The sequence below is a fragment of the Lipotes vexillifer genome, unplaced genomic scaffold (genome assembly GCF_000442215.2).
Source record: "Lipotes vexillifer unplaced genomic scaffold, Lipotes_vexillifer_v1.1 scaffold948, whole genome shotgun sequence".
Lineage (NCBI taxonomy): Eukaryota > Metazoa > Chordata > Mammalia > Artiodactyla > Lipotidae > Lipotes > Lipotes vexillifer.
Genome location: NW_006793764.1, coordinates 2,738,550 through 2,763,001, shown reverse-complemented (window position 1 = coordinate 2,763,001; position 24,452 = coordinate 2,738,550). Strand labels below are relative to the sequence as shown.

The 24,452-nt window shown below is 40.0% G+C and overlaps 1 protein-coding gene across 2 annotated transcripts in view; it reads right to left on the bottom strand.

Annotated features, from left to right (window-relative positions):
• The window catches only part of PIP5K1B (phosphatidylinositol-4-phosphate 5-kinase type 1 beta), a 337,996-nt gene that overhangs the window by 127,181 nt on the left and 186,363 nt on the right, over positions 1–24,452 (bottom strand). For both annotated transcript variants that reach the window (XM_007466769.1, XM_007466770.1), the window contains 2 exons: positions 18,816–18,968; positions 5,533–5,832 (listed from right to left, as the gene is read on the bottom strand). In XM_007466769.1, the coding sequence (XP_007466831.1) occupies positions 5,533–5,832; positions 18,816–18,968 (453 nt within the window). The remainder of the gene's footprint in view (positions 1–5,532; positions 5,833–18,815; positions 18,969–24,452) is intronic.

The window sequence follows — 24,452 nt, the reverse complement described above, 5'->3', positions numbered from 1 at the left end:
CCCGCGTACCGCAAAAAAAAAAAAAAAAAAAAGAAGAAAGAAAAAGACCAAAACTTTTAGATAACATGTCCAGTAGATCAGAATGGCTGGAGAGTAGAGATGCTCTGGGGAGAGGGGAGAGAGAAGGCTGAAGAAGGAATCTGAAGAAGCATCCGGAGAAGCAGCAAGGAACAGATCGGGAAGGATCTGAATGCTCCAAGCTAGGAGGTAAGTACGGCTCTGGCCCAGAGGCAGTAGAGGACCTCCACTAGAGGATCTTGAGGAACTGGTGGTCTTCTGATCTGAGGATCACTTTGGCAGCAGCATTAGGGATATGCTGAAAGGCAGTGAGAGTGAAAACTAGTAAAGAGGCTACTGCAAAACTCCAGGTGAGGAAGGGTCTCAATAAGGGCCGTGGCTGTGCATCTGCAGAGGAGGGGGCAGATCCAAGAGTTATTTAGGAGACAGACCGGAGAGGACACGGTGATTTACTGAGTGTGGGGAAAGAGAACAAGACAGAAGGATGGAACGAGTAGCTTCAGGGTACTGATGTGGGCAACTGGCTTCATGCTGATCATATCCCCAGGCCAGGGAGGACGGGCAGAGGAACAGGCTGTGGGAAGATAATGGAGTACCTGGGAAGACCAGTTTTCACATAGGATGTGTCTCTCAGCTTGTCACATGGGGACCATAGGGGATGGTTTGAATAAATCCTACTTCCTGTTTTTGATGGCAAGTGACCTGTGATGTCCTGGCAGTACTTTCTGCTGACATAACTCTTACCCTGGGCCAAGTTCTCTTATGGGTGTAGATGGCTGTCACAGCAGGCAGAGGGTGAGGCCAAAGAAGAGGAAATGCTTCCTGAAAGGGAACCCAGTTATTCACATGTCCATTTTCCCCAGACGTAGCCTACAGGGAACAGCAATGTGGGAGCCAGGGAGAACCCAAGATCTGGATCCCTGCTTTTGCAAAGAGCCCTTTGTCTGAAGCCTGTGGGCAAGTGGCCTCGGCAGGGTTGAAGGGTAAAAGTGCGCTCCGTTCCCTAGAAGAGTTCCAAGCGGCCGGCGTACCACGTGGAGGAGTTGGTAGGGATGGACCAGCACAGGGGGACAGGCTTACAGGCAAGGGCCCGAGGCTGGGCTGGGGAAGCTGGGGAAAAGGATTCGGGGGCTGCTCAAAGGGCGCAGGGGAAGATGGTGTTTGTCAAGAGGGCTCATTGTGGGTTGAGGTGGCCCAGGCTGTTTTGGATGCAGAGTCCAGAAGCAGCAGCTCTGATGGGGGGGTCAGGGAAGTAGGCTGTGGGGAGCAGGGCACAATGCATGCAGGTCAGGCTGGGTCAATGAGTCAGGCAGGTATCTTCCGGCCAGCAGTCACGCAAGGGAAATGGAGTCCTGGGGTCCGAGACGTCACGCCGAAATATGAAAGAGGTGGGGGCAGGAAGCAAGAAGTCGGCAGCAAGAGGTGAGGGGGGTTATCGTTTCTATCTGGGAACAACAGAAAAGCTGAGGTCCAAAGGTCTGGGATTCCTGGCTTTACCCTTAAGAGGACCTGGCACCAGCAGAAAGGGTCTTTTGACATTATTTGGTTCCTGACGGCATTTCTCTCCTACCTCACATGTTCCTTTACTATCAACTGTTGCAACACCAAACAACTCTGGTTCTTGGAACATGTTATGCCATTTCATGCTTAGCGTATATGATTTTTCTCTTCCTAGAAAGATGTTTCTACTTCTTTGCCTACCTGGAGAACGCCTCTCCTTCTTCCGAACCAAGCTATGACGTTACCTACTCTGATCCCTAAAATGCTTTAGGATAATATCATTGCACTTAATATTCTGAATGGCAATTGGTGAAAAATAGAACCTGCTGTATAAACAATAAATAAAATAAAATTCAAACATTCATATTATTTATAAAGATAAATAATAAATGATTTATAATAATAAATGTAAGTATTTATAAATATAAAAATCTATATTATATTGGCTTTATCATTTATAAAATAATGTCACCTACACCATCTAATTTAATCATCACAATGCTCCTGGGACATAAGATGAGCTTATATATTAAGGAAAAATCGTGGTTTAGAGAGGTTATGGCTTGTCAAATATCATACAGCTTATCAATGGAAGATCTAATATCCAGGCACCCAGACACCTGACCTTCCTTCATTTCTCCCTCCCTCCCTCCATCCTAACCTTACTTCTGTCTTAAAGATCTTGCTACTGCTGAGATGATGAACTGACATCAGAACTGACTGAAATTTCTTGCTGAGAATATGTTTATCACATATTAATAAATAACATTTGTTGATGCCTCAAAAAAATAAAAATAAAAATAGAGGTCATTCACCTCATGTTGGCACACAGGAGGCCTGCGATACATGTCTGATAAGTGAGTAAAAGAATGCATCCTAATATAGGTGTAGCTCACCTTTCTTTGGCTGGGCTGGTGACACAGTAATCCAGTCCCCTGCCTGACTTGTTTCTAGAGCCTTAGCAGCACTGCCTCACTCAGAGGATTGTTAATAGCAGAGATTCCCGATCGTTTGGGGCCGGTGCCAGCCCCAGGGTGAACTTACATCCTCCCTGGATCTCCACAGCACCTCATCTAGTGCTAAAGCTCAGTTCTGCAAAGTGAGGGAAATGTCAGGGTAAGAGATGCTGTGGGCAATGCCAACCATACATCCTATTCCAGCTCTTCAGGGGATGACCTGAAGAAAGAGAGATGAGTCTGCTCGGCTCTAGGATGGGGGTCGTTAGCCCAGGGTAGGCAGCAGGTAGAGAGACGATGGGCTGCAAGGGATTCATGAAAGACAGTTCACAGCTTTCATCAGTTTTACAAAGAGGCCCATGACTATTAAATATTAAGACCTACCATTCCAGCAAAGTGCCTTCCTCCAGGTAGCTCTGATCTGAGAATCAGCTGCTGACTCCAGATCACAGAGGCCTTGGTCATAGTCAAGGCAGATCACAGAAGGGACTCAGGTTCTCCCGCAGCATGCCATTCCCACGCTCCAACTCCACCCCAAGAAAAGCCTTTCTGAAGGCCGATGTGCGCAATTTAAGGAAGTTTCATGATCTGTGTCTTTGACAAGTTCAAATGCAATGAAAGAGAGGGAGTTAGGCTTAGGATACCTCCACATTGACCTTTATGTGCCTTAGCACAACAAATCCTCAAAAAATAAAAACTAAAAAGGCAAATCCCCAGGGTCTCATTCCTGACAAAGAGTCATGTTTGACCTTGTTCTATCAGGATTGGGCTTAGGAAATGCTAATAAACAGACAAATCCTGTGCAATGGCTTTTTACATTTGACCTTTCCTTTTTTTTCTGGCATAGGAGCCTGTGGCTTTAGAAAACAGCAGAAAAAAGGCTTTCCATATTCAAGAGGCAAGAAATGCACACACACACAAAGAGAAAGCAAATCTAAAATTGTTTGAAACCCTGGGGAACTGAGAGTCACTTTTCACCCACATCCTGTCAGGGTTGAAAAGCACAGGAAAAGGTTTCTCCTAAAATGTGTGTACGTTTTATTTTTTCTTTTTTAAAGAAAAACAAGAGTCACTCATATGCACCCAGATATCTGAATAGATCAGCTGGATATTTTTTTGTTTGCTTGGTTCCCACTGTTACTCCCATGACTTCTGAAAAGATAGTTTTAAAAAAAATCCTTACATTGAATCTTTAAATTTCAATTGTTAAGAGCACATGCTTTGTCCCCAAACAGGCGTGGGCTCTGCCACTGACTTGCTAGGGTGACGCTGGACAGGTTTGTTAACCTTTTTAAGAACCTAATTATTCACCAATTAAAATGGGAGTATGAATGGTACTGATGTCAAATGGTGGCTGAGATAATTAAAAGAAATAATGCATTAAAAAATCTTAGGCTATTAAGTTGAGCCAAACAGAGAAAGACAAAAATCATACGGTATCACTTATATGTGGAACCTAAAAAAATGATACAAATGAACTTATTTACAAAACAGAAATAGACTGACAGACGGAAAACAAACTTATGGTCACCAAAGGGAAAAGGGGGGGAGGGATAAATTAGGAGTTTGGGATTAACATATACACACTATTATATATAAAACAGGTAAACAACAAGGACCTACTATATAGAACTATATACTCAATAACTTACTATACTCAATAGCTTCTAATAACCTGTAACGGAGAAGAATCTGAAAAAGAATATATACACACATATATGTATAACTGAATCACTTTGCCATACATTTGAAAGTAACACAACATTGTAAGTTAACTATACTTCAATTTAAAAACAAAAGGGAAATATCTTAGGCTAGCTTGGTAAACTCGAAGCATCAATGAATGGCATCTAAAGGACAGGAGCTGTGGAGTAAATCCTCTACCGATGAAACGAACAATTCCAAGGACACATCTTTATGCGTTGTCAGAGATGTTTTAACACACAGAAAGAAAAAACCCAGCAACAGTGGGTCTGTGTTTCTCGGTGAGGATTCCCCATTTTATACATGACATGCGGTGGTTAGACCGCCTTCCTCACCTTCAGGCGAGCTCGAGTCTGGCAGAGAAGGGAGCCTCCCTCCCCTGTAATAAGGTGCATCATCTGACCAAGTCCACAGAAGGCCCAGGAAGCCAAGGCACACCCCATATTTCCCAGTGATCAGGCCCCATGAGTCCTATTCTCTTCTCCAGAAAGCCCTGGTCAGGCCTGGACCCAACCCCGCACAAGCACGCCTTCAGCCCATCTCCAACACGCCCGACTCAGCTGAGAACCTGCATGGTTCTCCTAAGTTCACCTGGGCCAGGAAATAACATTCCTGAGAATCTGTTAATCAAATGATCATCATCCTTCAGAACCTAGCAGAGTTGCATTTTCATCTATTTCTCCAAAAGGGCTTTTACCCACTTTCTGTAAATTTACCATGACAGAAAAATTTGTCCTGGACTTTGGTTTTACTTTTTTTTTTTTCTTTTTTTCTTAAGCATTGCTGGCTGGGGGAACTCCTCCTTTTGACAATCGCTCTGGCTACTTTGCATGGAATGGTCTTTGTTCTGTCAAGCCTCTTTCCTGCTCGCCTCTTATTCAGATCACATAAAGCAATTTCAGCAAATGGGCCCACCTCATGGTTCTGCATATCCAGTGGATTTCCAGGGATCCACTTATCAATCCCAGCAAGTGCATTTTCTCTAAGCTCCTCCCTCCTGTTGGAATCTTACTTCATCCAAGTCTTGTATGTGGCTTTTCTCGCTAATCACTGTGTTAAACCTAAACTTCTTTTCCCTCCACTTTAACCACCCTTCCCACAGGGGAGGATGAAAAGAAAAACAAAAATTCTTGTTTCATTTGATCAAAGAAAGCTGACTTAGCTTATTAATAAAACCAACAGACTCCAGACAATTCCCTTATCATCCACCAGTTCCTTCAACAACAGGGAAGCCTGGATCAGCATCAGGATTGGTAATGATGGGATTCCATGTGACAGTTTTTGGACATTCTTACAAAGGTACCTTACCACAGATGACTTTTCAAAGGCATTCACAGCAATGACATTTCCTTACCCGGCAGTCTCTCTGAAGCGTCTTCATGAGCGCATTGTATGTTTCTGTATCAAAATACAACCCTTCGTGCATGTCTTGCAGGAAATCTAAGTCCTTAAACGTGGGGTTGGATTTCTCTCTCTCTTTTCGGGACGCTCTTCGCTTATAGGTTGAGCCTTTCAAGTCATATGTAAAGTGCATTCTCATGGAGCGTGGTAAGACATTGTTCATCACCACAATTCTGATGTTAATGCCCCCTGATTGCATGCAATACAGTCCATAAAATTTGGGCAAAAGAGTCCTTGGATTCTGGTTTAAATTCTAAAAAAAGAAAAAGGAAAAATAATGTTTAAACTCTACTTTTACAAAATAATGCTCCACTATGACGTGTTTTCATCTAAAATGATAATTAAAAATGGAATGTGATTATTTTTGTTAACGGCCATTGTTAAAATTTTGCCGTTCCTAACCTAGTTTTTAAGTCGGCTTATGGGAACAGCACCTCTATCATTCTGATCTCAGGGCATTAAAAGTGGCTGAATTGAAAATGGATGGAATGTCCCAAATTAGCTCCAACTAAAATCAGGCAAAGACGTGATTAGTGCCATGTGTGATTAATCTCTAAGGTAGCTCAAGAGAAAATTAATTGCTGGAGTACGAGGGATGAACATTTTAAATTTTAATAGCTCCTGAGAAATTGTCTTCCAAAATGGCCAGACCACTTTACCACACTTTGTAAGATTACATATTTCCCACCACTCTTACCAGTGCTGAATATTATCCAACTTTAGAATCTTTGTAAGCATGGTTGGTGAAAAATGACAACTTGTTTCCAATTTAATTTAAATGTGAATACCACTAATAACTAGAGAAATTTAATATTTTTACATATTTTTAGCCACCTCGAAGATAATTTTGTGTTACTATCCTTTGCTCATTTTTCTTTACGTTTTTGTCATTGTTGGAGTTCTTGATATATTCTGGATATTTATTATTTTCCTATTCTATTTGGGGTAAATATTTTCTTCCACTATGTTGTCTTTTTTGTTATAAAAATAGGGAATACACACCTATTTTTGTTTCACTTTAAAAGTAGGCAAAAAGTAAAAAATAGTTTTCTAAAAGGCATTTATATAATGAAAAGTCTACTATTCCTAATCCTTCCCCCAATTCCCAACTTTTGTGGAAACTATTGTTCCCACTTTCTATCATTTTAGAAATATCCTATGTGCTTATGTTAATTTTATACCTGGTTGCTTTTTTTTCTTGGTTATACAGATGTTTTGCTTTTTCATGTAGTCACATTTATGTACTTGTTTCTTGTGCTTTTTTGGCTTCTTATTTAGCAAAGCTTTTTATACCCCAAGAAATTTATAAATTTCTTCTATGGTCTTACAAATTTTTAATAATTTTGGTGATTACATTTGGTTTTTTACTTCACATGGAATTAATTTTCTTCTTCCAGAAAGTTTGCATAGAGCATTGATGTGACTTACATACATCATGAAATGAGTATCACAATAAGTTTAGTGAACAGCCATCATCTCATATAGATATAAAATTAAAGAAATAGAAAAAAATTTTTTTCCTTGTGATGAGAACGCTTAGGATTTACTCTCTTAACAACTTTCCTATATAACATGCAGCAGTGGTCGTTATATTCACCATGGTGTACATCACATCCCTAATGCTTATTTATCTTGTAACTGGGAGTTTGTACCTTTTGACCACCTTCCTCTAATGCCCCCTTCCCCCACCTCCCACCTCTAGTAGCCACAAATCTGATCTCCTTTTCTATGAGTTCGTTTGTTTTTGAAATATAATTGACCTACATCACTGTGCTAGTTCCTGTTACACAACGTAGTGATTTGCTACCTCTGTACATTTCAAACTGAACACCACAATAAGTCTAGGTAAGATCTGTCTCCATACAAAGATACTACATAATTTTTGACTATATTCCCCACACTGTACATTTCATACTCATGACTCATTTATTTTGCAACTGAAGTTTGTACCTCTTAATCTCCCTCACCTATTTCTTTTCCCCCCACACCCCTCTCCCCTCTGGTAACCACCTCTTTGTTCTCTGTGTCTGTCTCTGTTTCTGTTTTGTTATGTTTGGTCATTTGTTTTGTTTTTCAGATTCCACATATAAGTGAAATCAAACAGTATTTGTCTTTCTCTGTATGACATTTCACTTAACATAATACCCTCTAGGTCCATCCATGTTGTCACAAATGGCAAGATTTCATCCTTTTTGAAAGTTATGTAGTATTTCATTGCATATGCATACCACATCTTGTTTTTCCATTCATTTATTGATGGGCACTTGAGCTGCTTCCATATCTTGGCTATTGTAAAACAATGGTGCAATGAACACAGGGGTGTATATGTCTTTTCGAATTAGTGTTTTTGTTTCCTTTGGATAAATCCCAGGAGTGGAAATGCTGGGTCATACAGCAGTTCTAGTTTTAATTTTTTGAGTAATCTCCATACTGTTTTCCATAGTGGCTGTACTAATTTACATTCCCACCAATAGGCATGAGGGTTCCCTTTTCTCTACATCCTTGCCAACGCTTATTATTTATTGTCTTTTTGATAATACCCACTCTGATGGATGTGACGTGATAGCTCACTGTGGTTTTGATTTGCATCTCTCTGGTGAATAGTGATATTAACTGTCTTATTCTGTGCCATCTGTATATCTTCTTTGGAAAAATGCCTATTGAGATCCTCTGCCGATTTTTATTTTTATTTTTTATTGAAGTATAATTGGTTTACAATGTTGTGTTAGTTTCTGGTGTACAGCAAAGTGGTTCAGTTTTATATGCATGTACATGCGTGTGTGTGTGTGTGTGTGTGTGTGTGTGTGTGTGTGTGTGTGTATATATATATATATATATATATATATATATATATATATACACATACACTTTTTCATTCTTTTTCATTGTAGGTTCTTAGAAGATATAGAGTATAGTTCCGTGGGCTATACAGTAGGACCTTGTTCTTTATCTATTCTATATAAAGTAGCGTGTGTCTGTTAATCCCAAGCTCCTAATTTATCCCTCCACCCCCTTTCCCCTTTGGTAACCATAAGTTTGTTTTCTATGTATGTGAGTCTGTTTCTGTTTTGTAAAAATGTTCACTTGTATCTTTTTTTAAGATTTCACATATAACTAATACCATACGATATTTTTTTCTCTGACTTACTTCACTTAGTATGATAATCTCTAGGTCCATCCATGTTGCTGCAAATGGCATTATTTTTCACTTTTTTATGGCTAAATAATATTCCATTATGTATGTATGTGCCACATCTTCTTTATCCATTCATCTGTCAAGGAACACATGGTTGCCTCCATGTTTTGGCTATTGTAAAAAGTGCTGCTATGAACACTAGGGTGCATCTTTTCAAATTAGAGTTTTCTCCAAATATATGCCCAAGAGTGGGATTGCAGAATCATATGGTAGTTCTATTTTTAATTTTTTAAGGAACTGCCATACTGTTCTCTGTAGTGGCTGCACCAATTCACATTCTAATCAACGGTGTAGGAGGGTTCCTTTTTCTGCACACCCTCTCCAGCATTTATTATTTATAGGCTTTTTAATGATGGTCATCTGACTGGGGTGAGGTGATACCTCATCGTAATAGTTTTGATTTGCATTTCTCTAATAATTAACAATATAGAGCACCTTTTCATGTGCCTGTTTCTGACCACTTTCTAACATTTTTTAATTGGGTTCTTTATTTTTCATGTTGAGTTGTATGAGTTCTTTGTATATATTTTTTTAACATCTTTATTGGAGTATAATAGCTTTACAATGTCGTGTTAGTTTCTGCTTTATAACAAAGTGAATCAGCTATACATATACATATGTCCCCATATCTCTTTCCTCTTGCGTCTCCCTCCCACCTTCCCTATCCCCGCCTCCCCGCAGGTGGTCACAAGGCACAGAGCCATCTCCCGGTGCTATGCGGCTGCCTCCCACTAGCTGTTTTACATTTGGTAGCGTATATATGTCCACGCCACTCTGTCACTTTGTCCTAGCTTCCCCTTCGCCCTCCACGCATCCTCAAGTCCATTTACTACATCTGTGTCTTTATTCCTGTCCTGCCCCTACGTTCATCAGAACCAACATTTTTTTTTTTAGATTCCATATATGTGTTAGCATATGGTATTTGTTTTCACTTTCTGACTTACTTCATTCTGTATGACAGTCTGTAGGTTCACCCACCTCACTACAAATAACTCAATTTACTTTCTTTTTATGGCTGAGTAATATTCACCTGTGTATATGTGCCACATCTTTTTTATCCATTAATCTGTCGATGGACACTTAGGTTGCTTCCATGTCCTGGCTATTGTAAATAGAGCTGCAATGAACATTGCGGTACATGACTCTTTTTGAATTATGGTTTTCTCAGGCTATATGCCCAGTAGTGGGATTGCTGGGTCATGTGGTAGTTCTAGTTTTAGTTTTTTAAGGAATGTCCATACTGTTCTACATAGTGGCTGTATCAATTTACATTCCCATCAACAGCACAAGAGGGATCCCTTTTCTCCACACCCTCTCCAACATTTACTGTTTGGAGAATTGTTGATGATGGCCATTCTGACCGGTGTGAGGTGATACCTCACTGTGGTTTTGATTTGCATTTCTCTAACGCTTAGTAATGTTGAGCAATACTTTCATGTGTTTGTTGGCAATCTGCATACCTTCTTTGGAGAAATGTCTGTTTAGGTCTTCTGCCCATTTTTGGATTGGGTTGTTTGTTCTTTTGATATTGAGCTGCATGAGCTGCTTGTCTATTTTAGAGACTGATCCTTTGTCAGTTGCTTTGTTTGCAAATATTTTCTCCCATTCGGAGGGCTGTCTTTTCGTCTTGTTTATGGTTTCCTTTGCTGTGCAAAAGCTTTTAAGTTTCATTAGGTCCCATTTGTTTATTTTTGTTTTTATTTCCATTTCTCTAGGAGGTGGGTCAAAAAGGACCTTGCTGTGATTTATGTCATAGAGTGTTCTGCCTATGTTTTCCTCTAAGAGTTTTATAGTGTCTGGCTTTACACTTAGGTCTTGAATCCATTTTGAGTTTATTTTTGTGTATGGTGTTGGGGAGTGTTCTAATTTCATTCTTTTACACGTAGCTGTCCAGTTTTCCCAGCACCACTTATTGAAGAGGCTGTCTTTTCTCCACTGTATATTCTTGCCCCCTTTATCAAAGATAAGGTGACCATACGTGCGTGGCTTTAGCTCTGGGCTTTCTATCCTGTTCGTTTGACCGGTATTTCTGTTTTCGTGCTAGTACCATACTGTCTTGATTACTGTAGCTTTGCAGTATATTCTGAAGTCAGGGGGCCTGATTCCTCCAGCTCTGTTTTTCTTTCTCAAGATTGCTTTGGCTTTTCGGGGTCTTTTCTGTTTCCATACAAATTGTGAAATTTTTTATTCTAGTTCTGTGAAAAATGCCGTAGGTAGTTTGATGGGCATTGCATTGAACCTGTGGATTGCTTTGGGTAGTACAGTCATTTTCACAATGTTGATTCTTCCAATCCAAGAACATGGTATATCTCTCCATCTGTTTGTATCCTCTTTAATTTCTTTCCTCAGTGTCTTATAGTTTTCTGCATACAGGTCTTTTGTCTCCTTAGGTAGGTTTATTCCTCAGTATCTTATTCTTTTTGTTGCAACGGTAAATGGGAGTGTTTCCTTAATTTCTCTTTCAGAATTTTCATCATTAGTGTATAAGAATGCAAGAGATTTCTGTGCATTAATTTTGTATCCCACTTCTTTTCCAAATTCATTGATTAGCTATAGTAGTTTTCTGGTGGCATTTTTAGGACTCTCTAGGTATAGTATCATGTCATCTGCAAACAGTGACAGTTTTACTTCTTCTTTTCTGATTTGGGTTCCTTTTCTTTCTTTTTCTTCTCTGACTGTTGTAGCTAAAACTTCCAAAATTATGTTGAATAATAGTGGTGAGAGTGGGCAACCTTGTCTTGTTTGTGAACTTACTGGAAACAGTTTCAGTTTTTCACCATTGAGGACGATGTTGGCTGTGGGTCTGTCATATATGGCCTTTATTATGTTGAGGTAAGTTCCCTCTATGCCTACTTTCTGGAGGGTTTTTATCATAAATGGGTGTTGAATTTTGTCAAAAGTTTTCCGGCATCCATTGAGAGTATCATGGTTTTTCTCCTTGAATTTGTTAATATGGTGTATCACATTGATTGATTTGCATGGATTGAGGAATCCTTGCACCCCTGGGATAAATCCCACTTCATCATGGTGTATGATCCTTCTAATGTGCTGTTGGATTCGGTTTACTAGTATTTTGTTCAGGATTTTTGCATCTATGTGCATCAGTGATATTGGCCTGTAGTTTTCTTTTTTCGTGCCATCATTGTCTGGTTTTGGTATCAAGGTGACGGTGGCCTCGTAGAATGACGTTGGGAGTGTTCCTCCCTCTGCTATATTTTGGAAGAGTTTGAGAAGGATAGGTGTTAGCTCTTCTCTAAAAGTTTGACAGAATTCACCCGTGAAGCCACCTGGTCCTGGATTTTTGTTTACTGGAAGATTTTTAATCACAGTTTCAATTTCAGTGCTTGTGATTGGTCTGTTCATATTTTCTATTTCTTCCGGGTTCAGTCTCGGAAGGTTGTGCTATTCTAAGAATTTGTCCATTTTATTGGCATATAGTTGCTTGTAGTAATCTCTCATGATCCTCTGTATTTCTGCAGTGTCAGTTGTTACTTCTCCTTCTTCATTTCTATTTCTGTTGATTTGAGTCTTTTCTCTTTTTTTCGTGATGAGTCTTGGCTAGTGGTTTATCAATTTTGTTTATCTTCTCAAAGAATCAGCTTTTAGTTTTATTGATCTTTGCTCTTGTTTCCTTCATTTCTTTTTCATTTATTTCTGATCTGGTCTTTATGATTTCTTTCCTTATGCTAAATTTGGGGATTTTTTGGTTCTTCTTTCTCTAATTGCTTTAGGTGCAAGGATAGGTTGTTTGAGATTATTCTTGTTTCCTAAGGTAGATTGTATTGCTATAAAACTTCTCTCTTAGAACTGCTTTTGCTGCATCCCATAGGTTTTGGGTTGTCGTGTTTTCATTGTCATTTGTTTCTAGATATTTTTTGGTTTCCTCTTTGATTTCTTCAGTGATCTCTTGGTTATTTAGTAGTGTATTGTTTAGGCTCCATGTGTTTGTATTTTTTACAGTTTTCTTCCTGTAATTGCTATCTAGTCTCATAGCATTGTGGTCAGTAAAGATACCTGATATGATTTCAATTTTCTTAAATTTACCAAGGCTTGATTTGGAACCAAGGTATGATCTATCCTGGAGAATGTTCCATTAGCACTTGAGAAGAAAGTGTAATCTGTTGTTTTTGGATGGAATGTCCTATAGCTATCAATTAAGTCCATCTTGTTTAATGTGTGATTTAAAGCTTGTGTTTCCTTATTTATTTTCATTTTGTTTGATCTGTCCATTGGTGAAAGTGAGGTGTCAAAGTCCCCTACTATGATTGTGTTACTGTTGATTTCCCCTTTTATGGCTGTTAGCATTTACCTTATGTATTGAGGTGTTCCTACATTGGGTGTGTACATATTTACAATTGTTATATCTTCTTCTTGGATTGATTCTTTGATCATTATGTAGTGTCCTTCTTTGTCTCTTGTAATAGTCTTTATTTTAAAGTCTATTTTGTCTGCTATGAGAATTGCTACTCCAGCTTCTTTTGATTTCCACTTGCATGGAATATCTTTTTCTGTCCCCTCACTTTCAGTGTGAATGTGTCCCTAGGCCTGAAGTGGGTCTCTTGCATATATACGGGTCTTGTTTTTGTATCCATTCAGCCAGTCTGTGTCTTGGTTGGAGCATTTAATCCATTTACATTTAAGGTAATTATTGATATGTATGTTCCTATTGCCATTTTTTTGTCTGGTATGAGAATTGTTACTCTAGCGTTCTTTTGATTTCCACGTGCATGGAATATCTTTTTCCATCCCCTCACTTTCAGTCTGTATGTGTCCCTAGGTCTGAAGTGGGTCTCTTGTAGACAGCATATGAAATGAAGGTTTTGTTTTTGTATCCATTCAGCCAGTCTGTGTGTTTTGGTTGGAGCATTTAATCCATTCACATTTAAGGTAATTACCGAGATGTATGTTCCTATTACCATTTTCTTCTTCTTCTTTTTTTTTTTTTTTTTTGCGGTACGCGGGCCTCTCACTGTTGTGGCATCTCCCTTTGTGGAGCAGGCTCTGGACACACAGGCTCAGTGGCCATGGCTCACGGGCCCAGCCACTTTGCGGCATGTGGGATCTTCCCGGACCAGGGCACAAACCCGTGTCCCCTGCATCAGCAGGCGGACTCTCAACCACTGCACCACCAGGGAAGCCCCCTATTATCATTTTCTTAATTGTTTTGGGTTTGTTATTGTAGGTCTTTTCCTTCTCTTGTGTTTCCTGCCTAGGGAAGTTCCTTTAGCATTCGTTGTAAAGCTGGGTTGGTGGTGCTGAATTCTCTTAGCTTTGGCTTGTCTGTAAAGGTTTTAATTTTTCCCTCGAATCAGAATAAGATCCTTGCTGGGTAGAGTAATCTTGTTGTAGGTTTTTCCCTTTCATGACTTTACTATGTCCTGCCACTCCCTTCTGGCTTGCAGAATTTCTGCTGAAATTTCAGCTGTTAAACTTACGGGGATTCCCTTGTAGGTTATTTATTGCTTTTCCCTTGCTGCTTTTAATATTTTTTCTTTGTATTTAATTTTTAATAGTTTGATTAATATGTGTCTTGGCATGTTTCTCCTTGGATTTAACCTGTATGGGACTCTCTGTGCTACCAGGACTTGACTATTTCCTTTCCCATATTAAGGAAGTTTTCAACTATAATCTCTTCAAATATTTTCTCAGACCCTTTCTTTTTGTCTTCTTTTTCTGGGACCCCTATAATTTGTTTTGTTTTTTGTTTTTGTTTTTTGCGGTACGCGGGCCTCTCACTGCTGTGGCCCCTCCCATTGCGGAGCACAGGCTCCGGACGCGCAGGCTCAGCGGCCACGGCTCACGGGCCCAGCCGCTCCGCGGCATGTGGGATCTTCCCGGACCGGGGCACGAACCCGTGTCCCCTGCATCGGCAGGCGGACTCTCAGCCACTGCGCCACCAGGGAAGCCCGACCCCTATAATTTGAATGTTAGTGTTTACTGTTGTCCCAGAGGGCTCTGAGACTCTCCTCAATTCTTTTCATTCTTTTTTCTTTACTGTGCTCTGTGGTAGTTATTTCCATTGTTTTATCTTCCAGGTCACTTATCCGTTCTTCTGCCTTAGTTATGCTGCTATTGATTCCTTTTACAGAATTTTTAATTTCATTTATCGTGTTGTTCATCATTGTTTTTTTGCTTTTTAGTTCTTCTAAGCCCTTGTTAAACACTTCTTGTATTTTCTCCATTCTGTTTCCAAGATTTTGGATCATCTTTACTATCATTACTCTGAAATCTTTTTCAGGTAGACTGCCTATTTCCTCTTCATTGGTTTGGTCTGCTGGGTTTTTACTTTGCTCATTCATATGCTGTGTGTTTCTCTGTCTTCTCATTTTGCTTAACTTACTGTGTTTGGGGTCTCCTTTCTGCAGGCTGCAGGTTCGTAGTTCCCACTGTTTTTGGTGTCTGCCCCCAGTGGCTAAGGTTGGTTCAGTGGGTTGTGTAGGCTTCCTGGTGGAGGGGGCTGATGCCTGTGTTCTGGCAGATGAGTCTGGATCTTGTCTTTCTGGTGGGCAGGACTGCATCCGGTGGTGTGTTTTGGGGTGTCTGTGACCTTATTATGATTTTAGGCATCCTCTCTGCTGATGGGTGGGGTTGTGTTCCTGTCTTGCTAGTTGTTTGGCATGGGGTGTCCAGCACTGGAGATTGCTGGTCGTTGAGCGGAGCTGGGTCTTAGCTTTGAGACAGAGATCTCTGGGAGAGCTCTTGCCAACTGAGATTCCGTGGGGCTGGGGGTCTCTGGTGGTCCAATGTCCTGAACTCGGCTCTCCCACCTCAGAGCCTCAGGCCTGACACCTCGCATGAGCACCGAGATCCTTACATGTAGATGGGTTAAATTCTCCAATCCAAAGGCACAGGGTGGCCGGCCTTCTGCGCTCTGCTCGGTCCTCCAGCTGGGCAATGTCCTCTAGGCCTGGTTGGCATGGAGAGCCTCCTTTGGATCCAGGTCCAGCTGCATTCCCTAGCATCTAGAAGAAGCAGCCGACGCCCCCCTCCTCCCTTATCCCCGCCGTAACTCTGTCATGATCCTGGACCGTCCCTTCTTTGTATATTTTTGATATTAACACCTTATCATATATACCACTTCTGAATATTTTTTCTCATGCATTTTATTGATAGTTTCTTTCATTGTGCAAATGTGTTTTTGTTTGATGTAGTCCTGTTTGTTTTTTTCTGCTTTTGTTTCCCTTGCCTGGAAGCAATTTTGTGTGTGGGAAAGATCTGAAATAGGGGATTTAATTTTTTTCCGAAATGGGTAACCATTTGTCCTATCTCAATTGTGTTTAAGTCCCTCCTATATCATAAAATAAAATGTCAAATATTTCTGGACACTTTATTTGAATCCATTAATCTTTCTGTCTAGAACTGTACTAATGCCACATCTTTAATATTACTATAGATTTACGTATTTTTGGTGTATGTTATGGCAGGCCCACCATTTTTCTTTTTTCCTGAAAATCGTTTGTCATTCCTTGTCCAAAAGTTTGTCAACTTTTGCCTTCCACTGTTTGTTTTTTAAAATGCCCTTAAAATAATATTTGTTTTCACTTTCAAATGAACCAGCTTTGTCAAGTTCAGGGAAAAAAATCCTATGGAATTTTTGATTGGAATTAGACTGGATTTATAAGTTGGTATGGGGGGAATTAAAATGTTTACAATTCTGAGCTCAGGAATCATGCACATTTCTTCATTATTTCAGAACTTTGTTTATGTCCTTCAATAACATTTTGTAGTTTCCTTCATATTGGTCTTGTTCATTTGTTTTTATAGACTTAAGTGTTTGAGTTCTTATTACAAAAATTCTTTTTGGATTGTTGTTCATGTTATACTTACTGTATCTGCTTTCCCAATCAGAATTATAGTATGCCTTCATTTATTTATTTGCTTTTCTCTAATAATAATCATTATAAGTTACTGTCATCATGAATGGGATTCTTTTTTCCCCCTTATACCCTCCAAATTTATATGATCTACATAATGGAATACGATAGATTTTGTAGATTTATCATATATCCCGAAAATCTACTGGATTCTCATTACCTCTAGAAACTACTGGTTTATTTTCTTGAAATTCTGCTCATTTTCAATTGTATCATTTGCAGAGAACAGTATTTATACTTCTTTTTTTCTGTACTCAAAGTTATTGATAGAAACTTTAGCAAATATGTCAGAAAGGACCACTGATGGAGGGCATCCTTATTTTTTCTATTACTTCCAGTGAAAGAGCTTTTGTTCTTCTCCATGAGACATCATGTGAGCTCTTGGAGACTGATAAATGTATAATATGTGTATGTTCATTTATTTACTTATTATGTTAAAAACTTCCATGCCAATTTTAAGAATTAAGAGAAGATACTGAACTTTGAGTGCCTTAATTTCTCCTCAATATCTATATGGACAACCACGTAATGTTCACATTTCTTCTTGTTAATGGGATGAATTCTATTGTTTGTTATATACTAGCTTACATGATTGGGATAAAATTACTTTTTCAGCTAAATTTTAAAAGTTTATTTAATTTTAATTCATTTAAATTTAATAGCTATATATGGCTAATGGCTACGATATTGGACAATGTAGTTTTATAAAAGAGACTAGTCTATCTAAGCTTAGAAGTATAGAAGTTTAAGATTTACTCACTTAACAGATTAGTAAAGAGTGCTGTCAGTTTGACTGCAGTTTTAAATTATTTAAAAATGTGTATATGACTAGAATATATTTGAAACGATATATACAAAATATTAGTAATATGTATTTCTGAGAAAATAAATATAGTTGGTTGCATTTTTTTTCTTTTCTGTATTTTCTATTTTCTCTGACATAAAGTAGACAATTTGTGCTAAAAAATATTTCCCAGTTTTGTTCAGGATCAAAACCTTTTAAAATCTGTATATGCTGCCCACTAATATTTTTGTTTAGAGGTTTGATTCCCGTATTTATATGTGGGACTAATTTATAGCATTTAATGTTGTCTTATCTGATGCTGGAACTAAATAATATTTTTACATACTAAGTGGCATATTTCATCAATTTTGTTTTGAAACAAAGATGACAGCTATCACCTCTCATAGCAAATGAATGGCAGAACTGGGGCTTCAGAAATCCAAACTTCTCCCTGTAGCCATTCCAATCACAAAAAATTAATAACTGCTATGAAAGTACAAAGAAACCAGAGGTACGAAAATGACAAAACTACTGAGGAAAAGTGTTTATTTCTTAAAAGTCTGGCCTAAATGTCTAGCAAATCCACCTGGGCTAGGTTATTGTTTCTTTGCCTCTAAAACATTACATGGAAGGCGATTTTCACGTTATATTTAACCGATGAAATCCTAAATTCTGAAGTGTAATGGCTAAGAATAGCTAATACGGAATATATGCCAGTACATGGTGCAGGGGTTAAAGATGCAGCCTCTGGAGCCCTACTGCTTGTATTCAAGCCCCACTTCTACGGCCCACCAGCTAAATAACCCTTGGCAAGTGATTACATTTATCTTTGTCTCAACTACTTTAGCTATAAGATGGCAATGACTGAAGTATCCAAGATGCTGCGAGGATTAAATGAGTTACTGCATGCAAAGCACTTACAGCTGTGTTTTAACACAGAGCTTAGCCCTCAATGAATGTTAACTACTCATATAAGTACTACGTACTGCAGCAAAGAGCTCTGCAATGCATTGCTTCCTTTATCTTACATCGTAGATCCTTTCTTTATTACAACAACCATGGAAGATAGGTGTTTCCCAGCCTTCAAAGAGGAGACTGAGGAGACTGAGGCTCAGAGCTTACCTTATTCACATAGTTAGCTGACGGCTGAGTGGGATGTAAGCTCAGGACTGAGTCAGTCAACGGCTATGCTCTACTACTCAGTTCTACTTACTTTTAAAAATCTATTCAACGAATGTCAGAGTATACTCTAAATGCAAAATAAAGCTCACCAAAGAGAAGGAAACATGCCAAAGAGCCACTGAAAAAAACATATAAAAGAAAACTGTGGAGGAAAGTAATTAAACCTTAAGTCAAAGCTTCAATTATGTGTAGTTACTTACCATGTAATAGCCTGGCAGGAGCTTCTGAAGGAACTCTGCTTCTTTATGCTGAACTGTTTTGATGATAAATTCATCATCACTGGTCACAAAAAACAAGGATCCACTGGCTCCAGGGTTAGACAGCTCTATTAGAGGTTCACTGCATATGGAATACTACAAGAGCAAATAAATAAATAGTAAAAATACATTTAATGTGTATGATGCATACAAGGAAGAAAAATCACAGCGTTACACATCTTGGCCATGTTAAAATAGGAAGCCCTCTCCAAGAGCTTTAAAAGGAGACTCCACGTATGCTAAGAAGGCTCCTTCGAGATTTCTAAACATTTACTCGATCCATTTACCTTAATAATTCTACGATGGGAAACAACATGCCCTCCTCCACCCCCAGTAGGACAGAATCACAATCACCATATTTGTCCAATGAGACAACTCCAACAGTGGTATTGACCAAGGTGCTTTGTTTCCAACAAGTGCCCATAGTATAACAACAGAAGGTGTGATCCACACTGTGTATTTGTCACTTGACACCAACACCTATTCTCTTCTCACTATTTACTCTCCCAAGGGAGGTCATCCACTCATGGTTTCAACAAGGAAATGACTCTAACCTCTGAATCTCCAGCTCAGATCTCTCTCTAGGGATCCAGACCTGCATGCCTAACTTTTCAACAGACATTTCTATTTGGTTATACCAGAAACACTGCACATGTAACAAGTTCAAAAGCAAGTTCACCTCAGGCCTGTGGTTAGCCCTTGACTAACTTAGACTTTGTAGTAATTCGAAAGAGGGAACTCTTTTTCCTGGGAGATGCAGCTCTGGACCAGATACAGGTTGGTGAATAGATGAAGGAATGGATTCCGGGCTTCATTCCTTCACCTTAGCCAGGTGTTCTTGGGCAGTGCACACCCTGTACAACTATACATGGTGACTCTAGATCATCTGCCTCCTCTCCCATCCTCTATCTTCTCCCATTTTCCTCTATCTTAGATAATGGAAGCATCATTATCTTGATGTATCATTATCTTTATTTTGCTCCCCAAACCAGAAACTTGGGCATCCTCTTTGCTGCCTCACATTTCTTCACCTTCCATACCCAGACTATTGATAATATCTGCCCCCTGCATGGCATCTCTTTTTCCAATACCCGAGGTTCAGTGGTTTCATCGTTTCATGCCTTGATTACTATGGCGAGCTCCACCTGTTCTCAACTATCCATTCTTGATCCCCCTGTGCATTCTCCACCAGGAGACCAGAGATCTTTCTGAATTGCATAGCCTTCCACGCCTTCACACCTTTCAATGGGTTCCACTGTTTACAAAGGAGAATACCCACGTTTCTTAAGAGAGCATTTGAGTCCATGAATGATGGAGTCCTGCTCTCCAGCCTTCTTTCTCATCACTTCTCTCCTCAAACTCTACCTGTAAGCACAGAGAACTATTTCTCATTTTCTTAAGTGTGCCACACACTCTTGGCTTTTGCATTTTCCTCTATCGGAAACAACCTCCACGCTACCTTTACCCAGTTGACTACCACTGAATAAAACTTATTCTAAAAAAACCTTATTTTCTTGAGAACAGCATTATATTATAACAGAGTATTTTTGGTAGAATGAGTATGCGCTTATATACTTGACATACCAGTTTTAACATAAACTCGGCTTGCTGATTCTTCATGAAAACCCTCAGGATGATTTGGTTAATTTCACACATGATTCTAGTTGTATGCCAGAAATGCATCATTCATGTGTTCATTCAACATTTAAAAAGTATCTACTGAGCATCTGTCTGTACTGTCCCAGGCACTCAGGAAGCTTATATTCTAGTAGGAGGAAACAGTCAACAAACAAGTAAATAACACACATCAGAACGTGCCAAGTGCTGTTGAGAAAAAGGAAGCATGGAAAGGGGGGCAGGGAGTGCCAGCAATGATGAGGCCTGGGTGGTCACTAAAAGCATTATTGGGAAGGTGGCATTTGAGGAGAGGGCTGGGGATACTTGGGGAAAGGGTATTCCAGGTAGAGGGAAGGGCAAATGCTAAGGTCTTGAGACCTGGAGAGTTCAAGGCACAGCAAGGAGCGCCATGGCTGAAGCAGAGGGAGCAGGGACGAGAGCTGAAAGAGGAGAAGCCAGAAGGGTTGGGTGGACCCGACACATAGGGAGCCATAGGCCATGGTATGGACTTTGGCCCTTTCTCTAGGGGAGCTGAAAGCCATTGCAGCATCTGGAGCAGAGGACCATTCCATCTGCTGTACTGAGAGCCCACAGTAGGTGGACAAAAGGAAGACACAGTGAGGAGGTTGTTACAGTGACTTTGGCCTTCAGTGTCGGCTGGACAGCGCTTGCCCTGGGAAACTCTCCCTGGTTCTGTGAATCCAGATCAACTGCTTCCTGGCGCTGAATGTTCTCATCACACAAGTTACCACAAAATACCTTAACTGCCTATTTAGTTATTCCAAGTTCCCATGAGATTGTAAAACTCTATGAGGGCAGAAACTATGACTGTCTTATACGCTGATACAGTTCAGGACCTGTGCCTTGTACACAGAAGGAACTCAGTAAATTTCTGTCAAATAAAGGACTGAAATTTACCAACAACGGAAGGGCTGTCTCACCAAGAAGTGCCCCAAACCAGCAGAACAGTCAATTACGGGTTAACGAGCTGAGTGTTTATTAGCTAATAAATCCCCATTATTGACTGGAGAAACATTAGGGGCTGAGACGAAGGTAAGGAAGCTACCGTGTGAGATCAGATGAGCCCTGGTGCGAGGCAAAAGCAGGGATTTAAGGAACTGTACTTTGAGGATGGAGGCATCCGAACACACCAGGGCTGAACATCCTCCAAAGCATTTTATCTGGGCTTGTGAATATTTAATTTAAGTCCTCATCACAGAAAAATCTGAGAGGAAGTGAGGAACGTAAAGGAAGGAGGGAGGAGAGGAAACAGAGAAACTGGGAGAAGAATGATTAAAAGGACGTTTCTAGATGTTACCTTCTAGATCAACCTGCTTTGGCAGCACTGTGGGTAAGGGAAACAAAATTCACCAGGAAAAGAAAGAAGCAAGTGTTGGCTGCCTTCCTAAGCGTCACTGGCAACTTCCATCTGCTACCTCCTTCTTTTTCCTCTAGCCTTGCTTCCTGAAGCTCTCTTGCTAAGCTGCAGTGCAGCCTAAGCCCTTATGAACCAGCTGAGGATAAGAGGGGACAACAAAAATAGTCATCATACTGCACACAGGATGCCATAAAAGCCAAGAAGAAGCAGAGGGCACCTTCCCTGCTGTGTGCAGAGTCCACGTGGGAGGAAAGGCCTGATGTTTCTAACATCATGACTGTCAGTAGCCAGTTCTCTGACCTTGAGTGAGGAACTTAGCACCTTGGAGTCTTAGGAACCTCATTTCTAAAATTTAAGATGGTAATATCTACCTAACAGCAGCTCAAAGTTTTAACAACGAATGCTTTCGAAAGCCCTGGCAGAGTGACCACTTAGTCATTGCTGTTGCCATTTTTCATTACATGATCATACACACAGCTGGAGAGCCAGCAGTGCCCTAGGATGTACTGAGGGTTTCAGCCTAAGTCCCACGACAAGAGGGCTACCCAAAGGTACACTAAGATATTCTTGGTGAAGCAAGAGAAGAGATGGGCCGGGGGGTGACAAGATAAGTTAGGGGTTTGGGATTAACATATACACACCACATAGATAAACAACAAGAACCTACTGTATAGCACAGGGAACTCTACTCAATATCTTGTAATACCTATAACAGAAAAGAACCTGAAAAAGAACGTGTGTGTGTATAACACACACACACACACACACACACACACACACGCACACATATGACTGAATCACTTTGCTGTATACTTGAAACTAACATGACATTGTGAATTAACTACAGTTCAATTAGAAAATAAATTAATTTTAAAAAAAGAAAGAAAAAAGCTGGGTCTTCTGTATAATCATGAATTTGAGACCCTGGAAAGTAAAGGTGTGGATCCCATTCTCATAAAAAAGTGAAGGCAGACCCCAGACTCTCTTTAGGATTCTGATTTTTTTGTTCCATGGGGTTTGAATTTCTGACACAGAACCTTCTTATGGATAGGAGTAAATGTTGTGAAAGTACAAAAACAGCAGAGAATGCAGAAATTAGGGGCTGCAAATAGAGAAATTAGGGGGTGATCCAGGAAGAGCTGTCTAGGGAAAACTGGATTCAGAGACGTGAACATCTGCTTCCAATTAAAGTCTCAAATTCTTCTGCAAGCAGTAACACAATCCGGAGGCTATTTCATTGGTTACTTAATTGCCAAATACTCCTTTATTATGTCATTTATAAATGAATATGAAGGGAGAAATCAGTTGTTTTGACCTATTTTAATAACCATTTTGGGGTCACTCCTAGCACAGCATCAGTCTGCAATAAACTAGCATTATGGTGCTGAACACCTGGGACTATTACCATTCTCACCTCTAATTCTATGGTTTTCCACCCTGCAACGTGGTTACCATGTTCTCTGCTAAGCAATCTTCTCTGAAATGTTGCCTTTTCAGAGCAAATATAGAGGAGCTATGGGAACATTTTAATTAGCCATGATCAATAAGCCCCTGTGTACACGCCTGGGTTGATGCACCTTCCCAGCCCTCTCATCTGCGCAAGCTGTTCCAATGTGTTCCTCCCCTGCCTTGTATTTCCTGCAGGGCCTCCCTATGTACCCACTGGAAAGAACGCAAAGTACAATCCAGCTGGGCCCTGCCAAGGCAAATTAACGTTGTAAACTTGCACAGTGAGGTGGAGATAATTTTTCCTGCCATTTCTTACCCTCGACGGTGTTAAATATTCACCCCGCTCTCTTTCTTATGGGTGTTGGTGAGCCTGAAAAATATCATATAAATCACCCTGGATTTGGGAATACCCAGGCACCTGGTAAAGAAGGACATGAACCAAAGGCCTGTTGCCCAAGCAGAAATGGGAAAAAAACGCTCTGGGGCCCCTTGGCCTTCCCCTGGGAGGCATTTATTTAGGAACAAATAAGGAATAAGGAGTATTTGCACTGCTGTGCGGTGCACGTGGACATACCTTCACCACACTGTCTTATATCCAAATTATGCACGTTTCAACATGAACTTGTAATTAGCACGCACATGGTGAGTTTTAATGGTACTGAGAACGTAATCAGAGTTATTCAGGCTGAAATCCAGATGCAACAGCATAAGACTAAGTAGAAATACAAACATATCACAGAAATCCAATATCAAATCTACCAATAGTTACCAATCCCTACGTAAAGCTACCCTCTCCTTTCCTCTCCCATTTAGATCAGTATATCTTCATAAATTTGGGTTTAGATTAACCCCAGTTTGATAGATGCCAGCATGCATTTGTGATCTGCACTGTATCCTTTTTTTTTCTTCACACAGTTTTTCAGGGGACGTTTTAATTCATTTTTCTGTGCTTTTTTGGCCTTAACTCTTTGAAAATGTGCTTTGCTAGGGGTCTTTTACCTCTTTGGCTGTATTCTTCAGAATGGATAACCACAGTTCATAGTTTGATGGCTAGGGAGTGGTCACCTTGAGACCACATCTGATAAGAGGTCTGAGACTTAGTGGTTGGGAAGCATGAGGCCAACTGAGAGGGAAAG